Here is a 20,383-nt window from a genome sequence, read left to right as displayed (position 1 = left end):
GGGGACAAGGCCACCTCCTGACCCCGGTGTCCCCAGACCCCAGGACACAGCCACTCACAGCCCCCCGTGTCCCCCATCCCTGGGGACAAGGCCACCTCCTGACCCCGGTGTCCCCCTTCCCCAGGACACGGCCACGTCACAGCCCCCCTGTCCCTCGGGACAAGGCCACATCCCGACTGGGGCGCCCCCAGACCCCAGGTCACATCCTGACCCCTCCCCCTTTCCTTTAAACCTCCCTGGGGGAGCCCCCAAACCCACCCCAATTCCCCCCAAAACCGTGTCATCGTCCATGCCAACCCCCATCCCGACATTCCAGGTATCCAGAGATTCCGCTCTTCCCCCCGGCTTCATTTCCAGAACAATTTAATCCATCGTCCCATATTCCCGGGTACAAGAATCACCAGAATATGCCCCAAAAAAGTGGAAATAAAAAAAAAAAAAAAAATTTAGCTGTTAAAATTCCTTCCGAAATTCGGAAGTTTCGGGATTTCCAAATAAAAATGAATATTCCTTATTTCTACACAAATCTAGAGTTTAAAAAAGTCGGAAGGTCTATGGAACTAGACGAGGAAAAACCGGGAAAAATAAAGAAATAATAAAGCAATGGTGAAACGGGGGGGGGGGGGGGAGGGGAGGGGGAGGAAGGGGGGCTGAGCCGAATCCTCCCAGCGCCGCCGCGGCCGATTCCGCGTGGGAATGCCGGGAATTCCCTGGGGATTTTCCGGCTCCCACTGGAGTTTATTTGCTCCGGTGAGTTTGCGCTCACCCCCACCGCTCCTCTCTGGTGAAAATTCAACGGGATACGGTGGCGGCGGGGACGGGGAGGAAGCAGTAAATCCGGCGGGGTTTGTCTTTTTTTTTTTTGGTGTGGGAAAAGGGGATTTTGGGCAACATGCAACCCCGGAACCGAGGGATTCCGACATCTACGTGGGACTATGGAAAAAACAAAAAAACAAAAAAAAATTCGAATATACATTAACTCTAAGGGTCATATACAAAATCCACAGCGTTTTCCGGGAACGCAGCTGCTCCCCGAAATTCCCCTCCGGCCCGGCTCCATCCCGAATCGCCGCCGGTAAAAGGCGGCACCGTTTGTTCTTTGGGTTAAAAAAAAAATAAAAATAAAAATAAAACAGATTTTGGGATGCGAGGGAGGGAAAATCCCCTCCCGCCCCCACGCCGGGAGCGGCATCGAGTCGTTCCCTCTCCGATCCGGTGCCGGATCCCGGTGCAGGATCGCCGAGGGTTGTCTTGATCCATGTAGTGCTTGTGGCCGGGGTTGTGTGTGTGTGTGTGTCTCCCCCCACCGGCTCGTCCCCTGGACGGGGAGGGGAAGCTCCGGAGGGGCGAAGGCAGCGATCAATCCCCCCCCTTTCCCCCCCTCCCCCCCCCCCCCCCCCCCCCAAAAATAAGGAATTATGGATGCGGGAAGGGGGGATGAGGATGTTCCGGCGACATCCGTGGTCGCTTCCCCGTGCTGGCTCCGTCACGGCGAGAGCCGGGGTTTGGGCTCCCGTTACTGAGCCTCGGCGAGGGTGGGGGGTTCGGGTGGGGGAGGATCTTCGCCCCGTAAAGGATCCGCTTTGGAGAAATTCATTTCCAGGATGTGTCGCTGGAGATGCCGTACCCATTCCTCCTGGATGGAGAGGGGACCTTGGAATTCCACCTCGCAGAACCTACAGAGGACACGGCATCAGGCTCGGGAATTGCCATTTCGGGGTGGGGGCAGCCCCCAAAAACCAGGATCCGCGGAGCAGGGAAAGGCAGCGCTTCCAGCCGGGAAAGAAGATCCCTACAGATACGGAATGAACCCCCCCCTGCTGTTCCCCGAGGCGACCCACCTGCATTTGAGGGTGTAGATGTTCCCCACAAACTTCACCAAGGAGGTTTGGGGCGGGCGAGGGACCAGGGAAGGCACCGGCCTCATCCGCGGCGGCGGCTGCCGCGTCTCCTCCATTTTCTGCTGGAATTCAGCCCCTTCCTCTTCCCGGTGGAGGGGGTTGTCCAGGGGTCTCGCTTGCCTCCGTTCAAACTCTGGGATAGGAGAAATTGGGGGGGGGTGTGTGAGGTTAGATTAAGGTTGGGGGCTTTGCGTGGTGCCAATGTGGCACTACCGGTACGGCACGGCACAGCCTCCTGGCTTTTAGGGAGTGGACCCCACTCATCACAGGGGACTGGGGCTACTGGGAGGAAGAGGAGGAGGAGGAAAAGGGGGGTGTGTGTCAGCTAAAAACCACCCCCTGGTGCTGCTGGGAACCAGCAGAGGGGACAGGGCAGGGTTTTTCCCGGTGCCGAGACCCCCTCAGCCCTCTCCTGGCTGGCTTCTCCCCAACTCACTGTTGATGTTCGAGCGTTGATGTTCCTCCACCTTCACCAACGAGAGGGGTGAAGTGATCATGGGCCGCTCCCCGCTGCTTCCCCCATCCAGGATTTTCCCGGCATCTCCGTGAGCCAAATCTCCCGTCAATCCCTTGCTCAGAAGGGTCACACCGCCGGCTTGGAGGCTGAGCGGCATCCGTCGAGCGCCGCCGCCGCCGTCGTGATCCCGGGCGTGGGAAGAGTTACGGAATTTCTTAGTGAAGGGGCGCCCGCCTTGGATGTAGCTACGGTAAGCGCCGGCTTTTTGGGGTCGATGTCGGATCCATTCGCTGAGGGTCTCGATAGGCGAACCGTTAACGCACCATTCGGTGACGCCGAATTGCCGGAGATGCGCCCGCGCGTGGCTGGCCAAGGCTTTGCGGTTTTCGAAGTAGAGGCCGCACAGCTCGCAGCAGGCTTCGCTGGCTGAGGGGAGGAGAAGGTGCGAGGCGTGAGGGGGCGAAGGCACGAGGGGGCGAGAGGGCGAAAGCACGAGGGGTGAAGGCGTGAGGGGGCGAGGGGCCAGGGAGTGAAGGCACGAGTGGGTGAAGGCACGAGGGGCGAGGGGGCAAAGGGGCGAGGGGGCAAAGGGGCTGGGGCGAGGGGGCGAAGGCACAAGGGACCAGGGGGCGAAGACACCAGGGTCGAGGGGGCAAAGGCACCAGGGTCAAGGGGGCGAAGGCACCAGGGTCGAGGGGGCGAAGGCACCAGGGTCGAGGGGGCGAAGGCACCAGGGTCGAGGGGGCGAGGGGGCAAGGGGGCGAAGGGGCGAGGGGGCGAAGGGGCGAAGGCACCAGGGTCGCAGGGGCGAGGGGGCGAAGGGCCAGTTCCCCCTAAAACCAGTGCCTCCCTGCTCTGTGCCGAGACGGGACCCTCCATGGGATTGAAATTCCCCGTGTTTTCCAGAGCCAGAAGCGCACCCCGGCCCCGCTGAGGGGCTGGCGGAGGGGGCAGGGCTCCACAGAGCCAGGCTACTTTGGCTCAGGGAAGGAAGGACCCCAAATCGCTGCTCCCCTCTCCCTGCTCCGCATCCCCATGAGCCAAAACCCCTTCCCGGCACAGGGCTGGGGGCTCACTGTACCCACCCCACGGCACAACAGCTCCACTGTGCTTCTTCCCCACCACCCCGCCCTCCCCATCCCGCATCCCCCACTCACACGTGTGCGCCGGTTTGTCGTGCACGGACTTGGTTTTGAAGGGCAGCTCGGTCTGGATGTACGCCTTGTGCTTGACTTCGGCGTGAGGACCCAACCGATCGTCCTGTAGCGGCCGTTTGGCAGACAACGGCGTCAGGAAACCGCCCTGGGGTTTGCTGGTGAGAGGCGACAAGGAGATCTCCCGGTTCAAGGTAGAACTGCCGGGGCTGGGTTTCCCCGTCCGCCCGCCCAGGGGAGGCAGGGCCATGCCCTGTAGGATTTTTCCAGGGGACTTAGGGTCCGTCCCATCCTCCCCGATAGATTTAGGGGGTTCGATGCTGGAGGTGTGCGGTTCCTTCTTGATAACGCAGGGTTTGGATTTCTTCTTGAGGATCTCCCGTAGTGTGTCGATGGGCGAACCGTTGACCGACCACTCGGTCACCCCCATTTGTCGGAGGTGAGATCGAGCGTGGCTTGACAAACCTTTGCGGTTTTCGAAATATTCGCCGCAAAACTCGCAGCGGATATCTCGCACCGGGTCGGCTCGGGAGGCTGCGGGGAGAGACACGGGGTCGGGGGGGCGGGGGGGGGGGGGGGAAGGGGGAGAAGGACCGTGCTTAACCCCCCCCTCTCCACTCCTCCCCGCCTGCAGCAACGGGTTCCCCGACACCACGGCCTGCAGAAGACGATGGGGGTTCCCCCCTCACAGAGCACCAGGGAGAGCCCTCAGCCCCCTCCAGAGCAAGAGGGACCCGCCTCGTGTCCCTGACGGAGCACGGTCCCACTCGGCCCCGCAGACGGAGCGGGGAAGGTGACAGCCGTGCACTTACAGAGGTTCAAGGGGGACATCTCCTCCCGCGGGGACCAGGCTCGGTCGGACGGGTGAGGTTCTCCGTGGAGTCCTCCTGACATCATCTCCCGCTTGATTTCCACCCTCAGTTGATCCTTGTTTGAGTTTCTTCTGCAATGAGGGAGGAGAAAGGCCTGGAAACATCTTCCGGGCGGTGGGAGGTGGGGACGAGGTAGGAGATTGCCCCATGGGGCTGCCGGGTTGCTGGACCTTCTTGGCGAGGGTGGAGATGTGAATCTCTCCGGGACCGCGTGGCTCCAAGGATCCCATGCTGCCCAAGAGGGTCTTGGCCATGGCTTTTTGCCCGGGACCGGCGGGATTAGAGGCGCTGCTCCGCGGCTGGGTTCTCCGTTTGAGGATCTCCCGTAGCGTGTCGATGGGCGAACCGTTGACGTACCACTCGGTCACCCCCATTTGTCGGAGGTGGGATCGAGCGTGGCTCGACAAACCTTTGCGGTTTTCGAAATATTCGCCGCAAAACTCGCAGCGGATATCTCGCACCGGCTCCGACCCCGAGGCTGCGGGGAGAGAGAGAGAGAGAGAGAGGAATGCTTAATGGATGGGCAGGACAGACGGACATGGCCCGCAGCAGCAAACCAGATCCCTGCCCGAAATCGGAAGCAGGCTCGAACGCATCGCGGTACCCCAAGAAAACGCAACGGCCAGGGGCTGCAGGGCTTCGCGACGGGGCCGACGGCAGAGCCGTGGTCCTGCGCGCTGGGACAACGCGGACGCCCGCGGCCCTTCCCCACTCGCATCCCCGGGAAGCCGCGAGTCTCGCTCGTGTCGCAGCATCCGAGCCCAGGCGCCGCGGGGAGGAGGAAGGGCTCTGCGTGAAGACACGCCGCTGGACGCTGCGGTGCCGGCGGCACCAGGACAAGCATCGCTCCTGTGGCTAAACCGAGCGCGTCCCCACTAAACCCAGTGCCCCCCTCGAGCGGGGACACCTCCTGCCTCCAAGAAGCACCGATTCCCGGCATGTTGATGAAGAGGAGGAGGAAGACAAAGCAGGTAGAGGTTTTTACTACCAAAACCAAGCCACAACCTAAGCTGCACGATATCCCAGAGGAGAAATGCAGCTTCACTGGTCCTTGTCCGCCCTCCAGCTGCAGAGGGGAAGGGAGAGACCATTGGCGCCACACTGGGACGGGGAAATCGAGGCAGATCCCTGCCTGGAACCGGGGCAAAACCACGCCAGGGGATTGAACCCGCACACCAAAGGAGACTCGAGCAGGGTTAATTCCAGGAGGGGAGATGGGTGCAGACGGGACTCGTCCAGCCGCTCCCAGGGGCTGTGCCGCCATCCCCGCCGGTGCGAAGAGCTCACCGGGGGGGGCCGGGGTGGTGATTTCTGACCTGAGTCAGGATTTTGGGCAGTGCTGAAGCGATGCTGGGAAGGGACCTATGGCGAGGGAGCAGAGGCACTGCGGCAGCTGAAGCCCTGCTCACTGCACAGACCGGCCCCGGCCGACAGCCAGCACAGCCGCGGCTTTGGTTTCTTGGCCGGCAAAGGGAGAAGATCGGCTGATTCCTTGTGCCGCGGCCTGGAATCCATCGGCCGCTGCAACCTGCCGGGGACTTCCCTCATGCCAAGCTGAGCGGCCAGCCAAGAGGCCGTCTGCTCCTACGGCTTCGTTAGCAGGCAGCCCTAACGAAGAGGAATTACGGCGCTGGCTACGAGACAGGCATAAAGCGCTTTTCTGTTGCTGCTCCAAGTCTTTAAAGGGCTGTGACGACAAGCTGGGGCCAAATTCTGCATCTTCAGTCACCGGTGGAGGAGCAGCACCCCTGGAGAGTGCCTCTGCTCCGGCAAACCCACAGGCTCATCCTCAAGCTACACACTCCATCCTGCCAGCGTCCGGCTCTGCCATCCCAGAGCTTTTCAGCTTGGGAAAAGCGAGACAGCAGCTGGGATGGAGAGATTTTATAGCCCTTCGGCACCAAGAAACCTGACAGGGTCAGGAAACCCCCAGCCCTGGGGATTTTGAGGGATATCAGGTCTTAAAGCTGCCCCCGCAATGAGGGAAGGAGCGGGTACAGCAAAGGTTAGGGCACTGTCTTCTGCTTTATCGCAGGAAACGACCCAAATACACCACGATTCCCACCAGGGAACACAAAGTGCCTGTTGGCGCTGCCCGCGGTGGGACAGGCCAAAGCACAAACAACCCAGAGACACCAAGCAGCCCTTTGAGCTGTTGATAAAGATGTTCCCGGCGAGATGCGGTGCTCTGGGAGAGGGCACCGAGAGCTGGCTGCTGCCGGGAAAACCATTTTGGTCCCAAGGTGCCGGAATAAGTCGCCAACGGAGCTTGGGGACAAAGAGGGACAGGGCAGTGCCAGGGCTGCGGTCCCAACAGCCGCAGCGGTGCCTGTCTGAGCGCATCCAACTCTGGAAACGGTAGCGGGGAACGGGCTGACACCGGCCAAATCCACCGCGCTCCGCTAGGAAAGGGGATTCGGCTGTGCCGGATCAAGCCACAGCGCAGGAGCGTGCTCCACGCCAACCAAACCACGGCCCGGAGGAGCCGAGAGAGGTGAGAGAAGTGGGGAAGAGAGATGTAAAGAGCTCAGAGGGCAGAGAGCAAGCGGTCTTCCTGAAATCCCGACGGGAACACCCATTTGCCCAGTCCCTCCGATAGCTGTGACCAAGCGACACGTATCTCCCCGGCGCAGCAGATACCGAACGCCAGCTCCTCCACCGCGCTCCGTGCACTCCCAGCTGCCGAGGGGTGCCCGGCTTGGCAGCAGCAGGATGGGAGAAGCCGGGGATTTTCCCTGCCCTCAGCCAGAGGGGAAACATCAAAAAACAACAACAACAACAACAACAAAAAAGAGACTCACTTAAATTGAGGGGTCCTTCCTCATCCGCCTGCGGCCACTGTGCTTTTGGGGAGCTCTGCAGAGGGCTCAGCGAGAGCTTGGAGCTCTTCTCCTCGGGGTTTTTCGGAGACGGGGACCCCGAAAGAGCAGACGGGACCTTCTTAAGGATGGGGGATCCTGGTTGTGAGAGGTTTTTTGAGAAGCCGGGAGGGGATTTGATAGCTTTATTAATGGGACCGTCCGGCAGGCGATCGCCGGCCTTGCCAAGCGCCAGGAGCGTGGGTCGAGGGGAACTGGTGGCGGCGTCTTTGGGGGAACCGGTTTTTTTGCCAAGGGGGGGAGACATGGGGCTGCCGTCGGGTTTGCCTTTTTGTTTCATGAGTTCATAAAGCAAATCGATGGGAGCCCCGCTGCTCTCCGATTCGGCTACGCCGAGTTGCCGTAGGTGAGAACGGGCATGGCTGGATAAGCCTTTGCGGGTTTCGAAGCAGGCGCCGCACACTTCGCACGTCGTAAGGTTCTGGGCTAAAAAGAGAAAGAAAAAAAGAGAGAGAAAAAAGAAAATCAGGGCGCAGCCGGAACAGGAAGCACAAGGAGCAGCGTCCGGCCATGTTGTTTCTCGCCACCGAGGGATTTTTACCACCCCCAACCCTAATTTTGAACATTAAGATGCTCCGCGCATCCCTGCATGGGCAGGAATAGAGCAGGGGAGAGTGAGCAGAGCTGTGGGAGGCAAAGGATCGCTGGCTCTGGGTGGAAGGAGGCCGGTTTTCCTGCTCAAAGATGTTTTCCAGAGTGCATTTGAAGCCTTGCCCACGGTTTGGTGAGCTGTAGGCAGGCTCCAAAGCCCAGGCAGCGAGGGAGAGGGACCTCAAAGTGATTGTTTTAGGGGAATGTCGTTAATTAGGAGAGGAAGAACCGATTGAGGTGGTTTAAGGAGGACAGGGAGCGCGCATCGCTCCCAGCAAGCTCTGGAAAACTGCTGGCGCCGGGGAAAGAAAACCAACATAAACCAGCGATACCAGAGTACAACACGACCACCCTCTTAATTAGAGGATTAATTAAGCAAAAGGATCTGAAAATCATCCCAGATCGGGTTAAACAAACGCCTGCCAGGCTTCCGGCTCTCTCCTCACAGCAAAAACCCGGCACTCAGCTGTTGGAGACAACGAGAAGCCAGGCAAAATACTCACTTTTGGAGTCCTGAGGCTCTGGTTTGCTCCCGGGTGGCTCAGGAGACAGTTTGGTCCCTATCCTGGTGGGGGGTTGATCCAGCTGCCCAGCAGGAGCGCTTTTTTTCGGGAGAGGGGGTGAACCCACCTCCATGGCCACCAGTTCTTCCTCTTCCGGAGCCAGGACTGCCAAGAGAAGGAGATCTTTAGCTGCTGAGGGGAGATGACACAACTGAGAGAGATTGGGGTGAGGAGGTGGCTTCATTAGGCAAAGGTTTAAGCTGTTCCAAAGAGCTCAAGAGGGAGGAACAACACCGTTACCACAGAGAACATGGTCCTGTACAGGGCTGGCGGGTACTTTTAGAGGGGAACACCCACCCCGGTGGCGGGTGACATGCCCCTGGGACAGCAGTGACCAGTCAGTGGGATTTGGGGGTGCTTGGGGACAGTGGCGGGGGGCAGAATGGTGCCATCTCCCTACAGAAGGGGGAAATGGTGGCAGTCCCCTCACAGGGCTCGGTGGCAGCTCTCTGGGTGTGCAGGGACACACACAGAGGTGGCCGCAGCCTCGGCTGGTGGGATGGATGGAGGCAGCTCCCTGGGTGAGGGGGGACAGGGACGGTGGCAGCTCCCTGCTGGGGTGGTATGACGGGGATGGTGGCAGCTCCTGCTGTGAAAGGGGGACACGAAGGTGGCAGCTCCCTGTGGGGAGGAGGATGGGGAAAGCGGCAGCTCCCTGTGGGGAAGGGAACACTGATGGTGGCAGCTCTCTGCCAGGGGGAAGACAGGGGTGGTGGTGGCTCCCTGCCAGGTAGGGGACAGGGACAGCGGCAGCTCCCTGCCAGGGAGGAGGACAGGGACGGTAGCGGCGGCTCCCTGCAGGGAAGGAGACAGGGACGGTGGCAGCTCCCTGCCAGGGAGGAGGGCAGGGACGGTGGCAGCTCCCTGCAGGGAAGGGGACAGGGATGGTGGCACCTCCCTGCCAGGGAGGGGACGGGGACCGTGGCGGCTCCATGCCAGGGAGGGGATAGGGGTGGTGGCACCTCCCTGCGGGGGGGGGGGGGGAGGGAGGGGACGGCCCTGGCCAGCCCCGCCCGGGCCCAGGGGCGGGTTGGGGGCTCTCTCGGGCTCACCGGGCACCGCTTCCCACCCCCGGGCGGTGCCAGGGCGCGGCCGGGATTTGCATCCCCCATCCCGGGGTCCGTGTCCGTGTGTCCGTTCCCGTCGTCTCGTCCCCCCCACCTCGAGGGAGGAGGGGAAACGCTCCCCCCGGTCCCGGTCCCGGCGGTGACAGGAACCAGGCGCGGCCCGCCGCGATGGGACCGAGCGGGCCCGGGGGGCCCCGCCGAGGGGATGGCGGGGCCCCCGTGAGGGACAAAGCGAGGCCGGGGTACGGACAAAGGAGGGCGGCGGCTCAGCGACAGCGGCCTTCACCAGGCCTCCCCCCTGCCCTCCCCTCCCCCGCCAGGGCCGGGCCCAGAACCGGCGACGGCCCCGGGCCGGGCCCGACGGTGCGGCGGGGGAGGGGGAGGAGGGTGGGGTGGGGGCAGCGGGTGGGCCCGGGCGCGGCGGGGCGGGGTCGGCGGAGGAAAAGGGGGGCTCACCCGGCTCGGGCGCCGCCTCGGGCTCGGGTTCGCCGTCCCCACCCCGGTCCCGGTCCCGGGGTCGCGGCGCCGCCGCCGCTTTTGTCACTTTGGGCTGCGAGGAGGTGGAGGCCGCCATCTTGGCTCCGGCACATGCGGGGCGGCCGCCAGGCCGCCAGGCCGAGCGCCGAGCCGCGCGCGCCCGCCCGCCAGGCCGAGCAGTCGAGCGCCGAGTGAGGGAACGGAGATAAAGCCCCGGGGGAGGGGGACGAGGGGGGAGCCGGGGCCGGTCCCCGGGGCGGGAGGTCGAGCGCCGAGCAATCGGCGCCCCGGCCGGCGGGAGGTGGCGGCAGGGAGGAAGGGGGAACGCCGAGCGATCGAGCTGAGGGGTGGGGAGGGGGCGCTCCATGGCAGGGTGCGAGGTGCAGGCCCGGGAACCAGACAAGGCCCCAAGGCCAGGCCCAGGAGCCCGGGGCTCAGCTCCTGTCCCAGCCCCGTGGGGCTCCCCTGGCCCCTCAGGCCCCCATGGGGTCTGGCAGTCCCCTGGGCCCGAGTCTAGGCCTAGGCTTAGGCCAGGGGTACAGGACAGAGCCTGTGGGGTACAAGTCTAGGCTACAGGTACAGGCCCAGGCCCCCTCGCACCTCCAGCTCAGTCCCACAGGTCCCCTGGGCCCAAGCCTACGCCTAGGCTTAGGCCTAGGCCGGGGTTATGGGACAGGGCCTGGGGTACAGGTACAGGCCCAGGCCCCCTCGCACCTCCAGCTCAGTCCCACAGGTCCCCTGGGCCCAAGCTTAGGCCTAGGCTTAGGCCTAGGCCGGGGTTATGGGACAGGGCCTGGGGTACAGGTATGGGCCTGGGTCCCCTCACACCTCCAGCCCAGCCCCACAGGACCCCATAAGGCCTGGCAGACCCCTAGGCCCAGGTGTAGGCCTAGGCTTAGGCCTGGCCATGAGGTACAGGACAAGGCCTGTCTCCCTCCATGGTCCCCATCAGACCTCCGGCCCAGCCCCACAGGGCACGCCGTAGGCCTGCCACCCCTCCCCAGGCCGACTCATCCTCATCCTCACCCTCACCTACCGGGGCTCTCCCCATCCCAGCCGCGCTCGTCCTGGGGTGGCCCCGGCCCAGCCTCCTGCCCAGAGGACGGGACCACTCAGTTAAGCACCACCTGAACACCTACCGAGATGGAAAAGGCCCCCCAAGGCCTTCTCCATTCCCCCCCTCCTCTGCCACAGCCCAGCTTGCCACAGGGAGGGGGTTTCCACTCAAACCAGTCCAATAAAAGGCAAAATAGAAGCAATTCACTGTCCAGAGGAGGGATATGGGGACATTGGCCCTCTCCTACAGCGCTGCCACCCCTCAAAGCAGGCGTTACAAAGGCGACAGCAGCAAAGCCTCCCCGAAAGCCCCGCTGCTAAACAGACTGACAAGCGCTACCTGAACCAGCTGGGAAGTCTGGGTTTCCAACACAAGCTATTCCAAAATCACAGCAGGTGTTGGGAGCGAGTGAGCCCGGCGAAGGGAGACGCGGTCACGCGCTGCCCAAGGCGAAGAGCAGCAACGACGAGTCCTATCGGAAAAGGGAAACGCTGCCGGAGCGCAGCGTGAGGAGGGGGAGAAGGGAACGCGGTGGAAACACATGTAAGAAACCAAAAGTCCACTTGGATTGGGAAACAGAATCCACCTGGATCGCAAAGGAACTGTAACTAGCACAGCCCGTTAACCTCAGCGGCGAGCGGAGACGACCGATCCCTGCCGGAACCATCCCCATCTGCTCCCGGCACATCAGGATGAAGAAGCTGGCTCTAACCAAAGGAACTTATCGGTAAATAAAAGTTACTTATGGAGCCCAAATTAGAAAGACAGAGCGTGTAATTGTTACCTTGGACAGGTTCTGCTCAGCCCCATCCTCATCCTCACCTCCCTGGGGAACGACAAGCAGAGTCCCAACGCAGCCACAAGCATTTCCTTACAGTTTCTGTGCTTACAAGTTGAAAACATGCATTCAAGATTGGCCAATTCCGTCCATAATTACACCGGGAAAGCCCCCGTGCGATGGCAAACCTGCCAGTGCGATGCCGCTCCCAGAGTGCATAAACAAAACCGAACCAAAAAGAGGCAGTGGGGAAAGAGGAGACTGCCCGCGAGAGCCACAGCTGAAACAAAACCAGACCCACACTAGACGCTTCATTTTTCAGCACGGAGGTTTAAATTCCTTCTTACTTTTCGTATCGCAAGCCAGCCTAAAAAGGGGTGGTAAATGGTGAATCCATCTACCACCAATTTCTGTGAGGTTAAAGAAGCCACGATAGGCCAAATCCTGACATTTTTAGGGAGTTCCAAAGCCTGCAGCAGTAACCAGAGGTCCCCAGGGGCTCTGGTCTCCGTGCAGTGACAACACAGAGGGTCTCATCCTGGCAGGTTTCGGGTGCTGAGGTGACACATGCTCACGTCTGCAGGGTAGCAGAGAGATTCACGAGTCCTCAAACACCCACGAAACAACCCTCAGGCTAATTCTGAACGAACCACGCGCGGAAGACGGGGAGAGAAAAAGCCCCTCGTAGCTGTCGGCAACCCCATCGCACCTGGAAAACAGCTCCGGTCGAACAACCCGCTGGTTTAACCCGGATTCAAGGGATGATCTGTGGAGCAGCCGGTGCCGCTTTCGAGCTGCAGAGCTCAGCTGTGGTCTGAGAAAATGATTCCCCAAATTTGAGCCAAATCTTCCTGAAGAAGATCCAGCGAAGGCGACAAAGGGTACGGGAAATACCAGGACAGGCAGGACTGCCCGATAGCTGGCTTGCTAACGGGCTCCGTCTGGGGCAAGGATGAAAGCATCTGTCTTTGCTGGCCAGCCTACGGCATCCAGAGCTCTGCGCGAGCCGATTCCTTGCCAAGGAGGTTTTGCCAGCTCTCTGTCACGCTTTTGAGCTAGCAAACCGTTTTAAACACAGTGCTTCCCCTTGCTGGCTCTGCCGAGGAGGACAGGCTGCTAAAAACTGTGCCTAAAGTTCCTCTCTTCTTTCTCTACCAGAGTGGTAAGACATAAAACCTCTCCTTGGCTTAAAGGAGCTGGAGAAAAACCAACATCAGGACTAGGAGGTCACGAGGAATCGCTGTGGCAGGCGCAAGAGCTCACCAAAATTTAATAATGAGAGGAAAAGTGCAAGAAATAGATGCTGTTCCTTTCTCCACCGATACCCTGCTGGGATGCGGAGGTGGCCGTGAGGCTGGTTTTGAACCCAGCATGGTCACAGTATCCATGGGCATCCCTGGGTCATCCCAACTCAGGGCTCCCCCCTACAACATCCCCTTCTTCAGCAGTTACAAACCAGGGTCTCCCAAAAAACATTAGTAAACGGACAATTTCTATCCTTGGTTGCCAAGGCTGAAATAGGTTATCGCGACCATCTGCCTTCGAGCGCTGCCCCCAGGGATCCTCACTCCACAAGTCCTGCGCTGGAAGATACGGCTGTGAGATTTCACGCCGTCTCCTGTGGCTATAGATCAGCAGCGGTGAAAAGGGAGCTCAAATTCAGGCTAAAAAACGACGTCTGGCCTCCCTGCAGCGCTGCCTACCATCAGAAACCTTCAGAGACCAGGCGAAAAGACAATATCAAGGGCAACGGCCCACGTTATCCCCGTGCAGGGGAAGGAGGGAAGGGAAGGAGGCGGCCAAAGTGAGCTTTTTCAATAACCTGGAACTTGAGAAAGGAATCAAAGACGGTGGAAAGTAGGTCATGCTGCGGGTGAGCGCAGAATGAGCACGCAGGGAGGAAAATCAGAAAGGCCGACACAAAAAGAGAGCGTGACCCCAGAACTGTAACATGAGGAGGGTCCTCAGGGCGCGTTAAATTGGGAGAGCGGCGGTGGTACCTCCAACCCTCTCCAAACTCAACAGGACACAGCCTTGAGCAACCTGACCTGGCTTTGAAGTTGGCCTTCCTGGCAGCCGGGGTCAGGTATGGACCTCCGGAAGGTTTTTCTAACCTCCTTTCGTCTGCGATTAACGCAGCCACCACAGGACGCGCGGGCACGCTCCTCGACAGAAGGGAGGACGAAAGGCCATGTCCACAAAGCGTCTCAATTCCTTCGCGGAGGGCAACCACAATTAACCAGAGGAAGCAAAGGTCAAGGGTGGAAATCGGAGCTGCTGCTGAGCTGCACCGAGGTCTTTGCTCTCAAGTCAGTGTCAAGGAAGATGTGAGGCTCAAAAAAACCCCCATAAAATCTACAGTAAACATCCTTTTCCAACCCTAGTTGTGCTGGTGGAAGAGCCTTCCCCTTCTGATCTCCTCCAGCCTCTCGCTGAGGCTCAGGCTGTGGCTGTCCCCATGCCAGGCACCACAAAGTCACAGGCGCCTCCTGGCCCTGGCCATTCTGGCTCACACACCCTGGGTAAAAAGAGGTGGGGGGAGGAATCGAAGCAGCTATGGGGTCTCTGCCCACTTGTGTCTCTGAGAAGACCACACCAGGGTTCCTCCTGCACACCCCTAAAATTAATTTTGGAGCCCTTGACGTTCAGACCCTGTCCCTTTTTCACTCCTTGTCCACTGGAAGGAGCTCTCTGTTCTCCACATGTCCTGCAGTGCAGCCCTGCAGAGACAGATCTGGGGCCTCTGGTTGATGGGAAGCTCAAGGGGAGTCAACCACGTGCCCTCGTGGCCAAAAGGGCCACCCGTACCCTGGGGTGCGTTAGGCACGGTGCAGCCAACTGGCTGAAAGATGTGGTTGTCCCACGCCTTGGTGTGGCCTCACCTTGAGCCCCGTGGGCACTTTGGGGCTCCCCAGTCTAGGAAGGACGTAAAAATATCAGAATGCGTCCAAAGGAGGGCAACAGAGGTGGTGAAAGGAGTAGAGGGCTTGTGAGGAGCGGCTGAGGGACACCGGGGTTGGTGAGCTCCGAGGAGACCGAGGGGTGACCTCTCTGATCTCTACAACTTCCCTGTGATGGGGAATGGAGGGGGAGGTGCTGCCCTCTTCTCTCGGGTCTCTGGTGGTGGGGAATGGCTTAAAGCGGCATCAAGGGAAGTTCAGCTTGGCCATTAGGAAAGAGCTCTTCATAGAGAGAGGGTGGTCAAGCGCTGGAACGAGCTCCCCAGGGATAAGGTCATGGCCCCAAGCCTGTTGGTGTTCAAGAAGAGTTTGGAGAACGCCCTCAGGTGGAGGGTTTAACTTTTAGGTTGCCCTGTGTGGAGTCAGGGGTTGGGCTTGATGATCCTCGTGGGTCTCTTCCAACCCAGGAGATTTTAAGGATGTTCCTTTCTTGCTGAAAGCTGTGCTCTAGAGACGGAGAAGACACTTCCCAGCGAAGGCAGGACCTTGGGCATGGGAGGGGCAAGCCCCACTTCCGAGTCCTCCTCTGGGCACTCAGCAAGACCAAGCAGCACATGGAGGAGTTGGGAGGATCACTCCCTAAGCTCCTGCCATACAACCGACCCTCTCCTCCTCCTCAAAACCTGTGCTACATCAGATGCGCTCCAGAAGGAGGGACGGACCCTGTCTGCTCTGGCTCTGCACGGGGTCGAAGGGCAGCCGGCAAATGAACATTTGCTCCTCTTCCTAGACGTGGTGAAACAGCACTATTGCTGCACAGGAAGAGATCGAGAGGAGAAATCCAGATCTCGCAGAAGACCTCGGAGTTTGGGACAGCAAGAGAGACCGTGGGAAGTTAAATCCAGAAAAAGAGGGGAGAAGCAGAATGGAGGAGGATGGTGCCAACCCTCCGAAAGCAGGCTGGGGGACAGAGCAAGGTGAGGCGGGCTACGAGGAAGGAGAGCTGCGAGCCGTTTTGAGGAGGATGCAATTGCCTAACACTTCCCAACGCCTGCCAAGAAGCGCCACGTGTTCTCCGAGGCGGCTGCCAAGAAGTTCGGAGCCAGGAGATACACAAACAGCCTCGCTAACGAGCCAAGCCAGGCTTTAAGGGGGTGGTTGCAGGCAGCAGGGCACACCTTCACCCGTCACAACATGCGGGGAAAGCCACCGCTGAGCACAGGGACCTCCCCGGAGAAGCCACCAACTCCACTGGGGACAGCTCAGGAGCCACCGGTCTCACAGAAAAGGGTGGGGAAAGAAAGGAAAAAAAAAAAAAGAAAAAAAGAAAAAAAAAGCTTTTCAGATTTTTAAGCTGTTCAAAACTGAACCAGAGCACATGTTGCAACCCCTGCTACGTCACAGCCCGTCCTGGGATGGGCGAGAGCCGAGATAACCCTCCTGCTCCCCACGGCACTGCGGCCGGGACGTGTCCCACACGGAGCACGGCGCTTCAGGGAGGGTTCAGACATGTCAGGGACGGAATCGCGAATGATCAAGGGTCTAAAATCATGACTGAAGAGGGGAGACTGTAAGATCTGGGTCTACAGAAGAGCATAAACTGTTGTCTTTGCTTATTGTGGGTAAAACGAACAGTAATATTAAAATTTTGCTTCTTTTTAATACATTTACTTTTTTTTTTTAGTTACTTTTTTTAGAAACTGATTTTAGATACTAAAAATACCAAAGACCCCATCGGCTTTCCAAGGGCAAGCGCTGGTGGCGGTAGCGTGGGTGCCGAGGGCGGTGGTGGAGTCTCCACCAGAGCCCGACGCAGCCAAGTCCAGGTTGGGAACAGGTAACCTCCGAGATGCCCTCGGTATCTCAAAACATCCTGGTTTTGCCACAAACCCTCCCATCTAAACAACCAGCGCAGCCAAGTTCAAGTTCTCACCACAGACCCAAACACCTACTTCCTTCCTTCGACTTCCAGTTTTGCTCTAAGAGGTTTTTCTCTTTGTTTTTAAACAAGCGGCCAAGGGTATGAGGTTGGCAAGAGCCAACCCAGCTCTCCCTCTCCGCTCATCGGCAGAGCAAGCGCACAGCCTTTTCCCAGCTCCACTTTGTTGTTTCTTCCCCACGTCCCACCCATGAGCAGCTCCGGGAAGGGAAACGTTGCCCCACAAGGACAGAGGTGCTCAGGTCTTGCTGTGATTTGATTACAAGCCCAAGAATAGAGAAGCACCACCGCCCTCGTCGAATCAATCTCCCGGCACCCGGCGCCGAATCCTGCGCTTTCATTTCCCACCGCAGCCTCGTTGGAAACCATGAACCGCAGCCGGTGCAGAAAACATTCACGAAACGCTCCCCGAAAAGAGGATTTCTCCCTGCCTGCCCCCACGACGGAGGGTCTCAGTTAAAGGTCTACCGATATTCTTAGCTCTTAACAGCTCGAGAGGCATCTTGCAACGCCAGCAGAGACCTTCTGGCAGTTCGCGCGTCTGGAAGCGGAGAGGAAGGAAGCAGGAAGCGGTTCGTGCAGAGCTGCCTGCAGATGCCGAGCTGCGACATCGTCCCGGGGCACGAGCAGTGTCGCTGCTCCCACGGCGCGGGGCCGCCGCCACCGTGACGCGGAGCCACAGGCGGAGACGCCGTCAGGTCCGGTGCGGTACCACCGCTGACCTTTCCCGAGATCCTCCTGCCGTTATAACTTGCTAAGGGCCTTCATCTCCCTAACGTTGCTTAAAACCCTCTATAAATTACGGAATTAGCATAAAACACTAGCAGAGGACGTCAACGCTTTAAGGTGCCCTTAAGGCAGCTCCTCGCTCCAGCTCGGGAGCAGCAGTCGAGCTTTTCGCACGGCCACAGACCCACGCAAGCAGCAGGCAGTTCGCTCGAGCTCTCACCCGTCTCACGAGTGATTTGAAGAGACACGGGGACAAGTGGGCTTAAAAAAAACAAAAAACAAAAAAACAAAAAAAAGGCTAAAATCCTCCCAGTTACAGATTCGGCATCCCCCATCTCCAAACCCGCTTCGGTGTTTGCTCAGCTGCCTCCCCGCAGCCGTACCCAGAGCAAGAGTTAAATAAATATTGCGACGCGATGGGCGCCGCGTCGTTCTTAGATCGGTTGCGACAGATACTTCCAGCGCGAAGCCAGAGCGCCCTGAAAGCGTCGTTTCAGGCTGGAAGCAAAACGAGGAGGGTTTCAACTCACGGCGAGCCGTCTCCGCGGGCTTGGGAGCGTAACTAAGAGACTTCAGGCTTGGATTTAAATACAAAAGCCATCCACCCGATCGCTATCTCCACGTGATCCGCTGTGCAAGCTTTGGTTACACAACAGGTTGCTGGGCCAGGGATTTTTAAGCTTTCCGTATTTACCCGTTTTCTTGGCATTTTCCCCCAAAGACACAACTCGTAAGGCAATACAGAGCGCGTGAGTTTAAATCCAGGAGTGTGGTTTAAGGGGGTGTTTGAGCCCTTGCTTTTGTGCAGGTCACACTCCCCCTCTGCTCATCCCACGCGTCCCATCCTCAACCTTAGCCGGGTTTAGCAGACAAGAATTAAGCTCGAATTCAACCATTTGTACCTAGAAGGACAATTCCCGACCTGATTTCTCCCACCAACCCCCCACTGGCATTTTAAGGCAACCAGAGATGGGCACAGCAAGGAGCAGGAGACGTTCCCAGCCCCAACGTCACAGGCTGAGAAAACTTGAGTAACGTTGCCTGAACCGATAAGCAATATCATATTTCAAGACGTGACCCATTTTTTTCTTTCTAAAACTTCACGTTGGGGAAGTTTGATATTAGATCTACTGCATTAAGAACTGCATTAACCTCTTCTCCGATGAGTGGTTGTTACTGAAGGGTGGCCGCACACTTTCTCCATGCTTCCCACCCTTTGTAACTACTAAATACACGTGCCCTAGTTTTTAAAATAGCGGTGCTATCTATAACGGCTTGTGCCAGTGAATTTTGGGCACCAGGAGACCTAAAACCTGCCGAGCGATAATCAGTCAGCAGAAGCATCCAGCCACTGGCAGCAGAAACCCGACTGAGCCCTCCAAAACGCCTCTCGCTGGCATCCACCACCACCTTGGGCTGGTTGCTATTCATCCTCCGAGGTTTGCCATGCCAAGAAGAGTTTGGGTTTGTTCATATTTTGTGTTCGTTACGCTCAAGGCTCGTTCCAAAGAGCGGCCTGGCAGGCGGAGCAGTCTGGAGAGCCGGGATTACAGGCTCTTCCCTATTTCAGTTAAAGATAGATAGCTTCTCGCTGCAGGGGTGTATCTAGGGTTAGGCTGAGCAGAACCTAATGAGGAGCTGCTTCAAGGACTTCGAGATGCTGCCAGAAGCACCAGGTGTCAGGTGGTTGGTTTTTTCCTACGCGCAAGCAAGTTTTTAGTCTTTGGAAGAATAGCACGTTGCAGTTTTTTGGTGGAAACTCAGTTTTTTGGTGGAAACTCAAGTTTTTTGGAGCCTTGGAAGGGACATGTGGAAGCTGTTTGGGGCAGGCTCTGCTCTGGATCAGACGATCCCGTGTGAATAATTTGGAGCCCCGCTGAGGGAGGGGGACCAGCTCAGACCCAAATCCATTTGGGAAGGACCCTTTTACATTCCCCCCCACGGTAACATAACACCTACAGAAAATAAGGAGCCGAGGGATGAACACAGCTCCCCGGGGCAGAGGTCTCATCCTGCCTTCTGCGCGGCCGAGCGCTGCCAGCACGGCCCGGTGCCAGTGACCGCACTCTTCTCCTTCCCCCCAGCCACGCTCCGCCCCGTGATTTGCGAAGCTTTAGGGCTTTCCCCGATAAGAAACCACGTTCCTGAACTTTTCAAACGACCAAGCCCGAACGTCCGACGCACAGCTCGCCGGTGGGATGCGACCCCCTCCACCCACCCCTCAAGAGACCGCTCTGCCTGGCTCTTTCTTCTGCTGCATCTCCGCCCGTCTGCCCCCAAAGCAGCACCACATCTCACAGGACACAGAGTGTCAATGATAAGAGACTGATAAATCATCACCATGTTACGCCGATTAAACCCTTCCCTGTAAATACCCACCCCCCCGCAAGGCTCTGTTCAGCAGGACGCAACGGTTTGGGGTTATCAAGAGGGGTTCTGGCTTGCACGGGGCGTTCGGGGACACTCACCGTCTCTGTAGGACTGCAGGGACTCGTCTCCCCACGACGGGGGGAACGGGGACAGAGGAGAGCGTGGAATGCTGCACTCAGACATGGGGGTCATGCTCTTGCGGGGCAGGAAGCCGTGAGCTTCCCTCTCTCGGCTCGGGGACGAGGGCTCGGCTCCCATCGCTGCTTGCAGCATCGGATGCTCCGATGAGTTGGCCAACAGCTCCTTCAGGATGTTAATGGGCGAAATGGTGAGTTCCCAGTTGGTAATACCAAAGTCTCTCAGGTGGGCTCTGGCGTGGCTGGAGAGACCCGCTCGCGTGTCGAAACCGGCCCCGCAGAATTCGCATCGCATCAGGCTGAAAGTACTCGGATCAAAGTTTGCAACTGCGGAAAGAAGGACAGACAGTCAGCGACGCCACTAAAACCCCTGGATCAGGCCTCGGGGGAGGGGGTGGGTGGGTTATTGCACCGGAGACAACCGCATGCCACCGGTTGTGCCGTGGCCACCACGGTTCGGGTTGACCACAGTACCATACGTACCCAGTTCTTGGCGGGAGGAGAAAACCCCA

The 20,383-nt window shown here is 58.9% G+C and overlaps 1 protein-coding gene across 1 annotated transcript in view; it reads right to left on the bottom strand.

Moving 5' to 3' along the window:
* Positions 1 to 346: 346 nt before the first annotated feature.
* WIZ (WIZ zinc finger) overlaps positions 347 to 20,383 on the bottom strand; it is a 59,525-nt gene continuing 39,488 nt past the window's right edge. Inside the window, 9 exon segments of the mRNA XM_075076022.1 lie at positions 347 to 1,676; positions 1,842 to 2,034; positions 2,338 to 2,784; positions 3,516 to 4,046; positions 4,325 to 4,442; positions 4,444 to 4,862; positions 7,186 to 7,689; positions 8,358 to 8,522; positions 19,833 to 20,198. Of these exon segments, the coding sequence (XP_074932123.1) occupies positions 1,517 to 1,676; positions 1,842 to 2,034; positions 2,338 to 2,784; positions 3,516 to 4,046; positions 4,325 to 4,442; positions 4,444 to 4,862; positions 7,186 to 7,689; positions 8,358 to 8,522; positions 19,833 to 20,198 (2,903 nt within the window). The 3' untranslated portion in view covers positions 347 to 1,516.

The sequence above is a fragment of the Phalacrocorax aristotelis genome, chromosome 28 (assembly GCF_949628215.1).
Source record: "Phalacrocorax aristotelis chromosome 28, bGulAri2.1, whole genome shotgun sequence".
In the NCBI taxonomy this organism is placed as follows: Eukaryota; Metazoa; Chordata; class Aves; order Suliformes; family Phalacrocoracidae; genus Phalacrocorax; species Phalacrocorax aristotelis.
The sequence above is the reverse complement of the archived record's forward strand: the minus strand, read 5'-3'. Positions and strand labels throughout refer to the sequence as shown.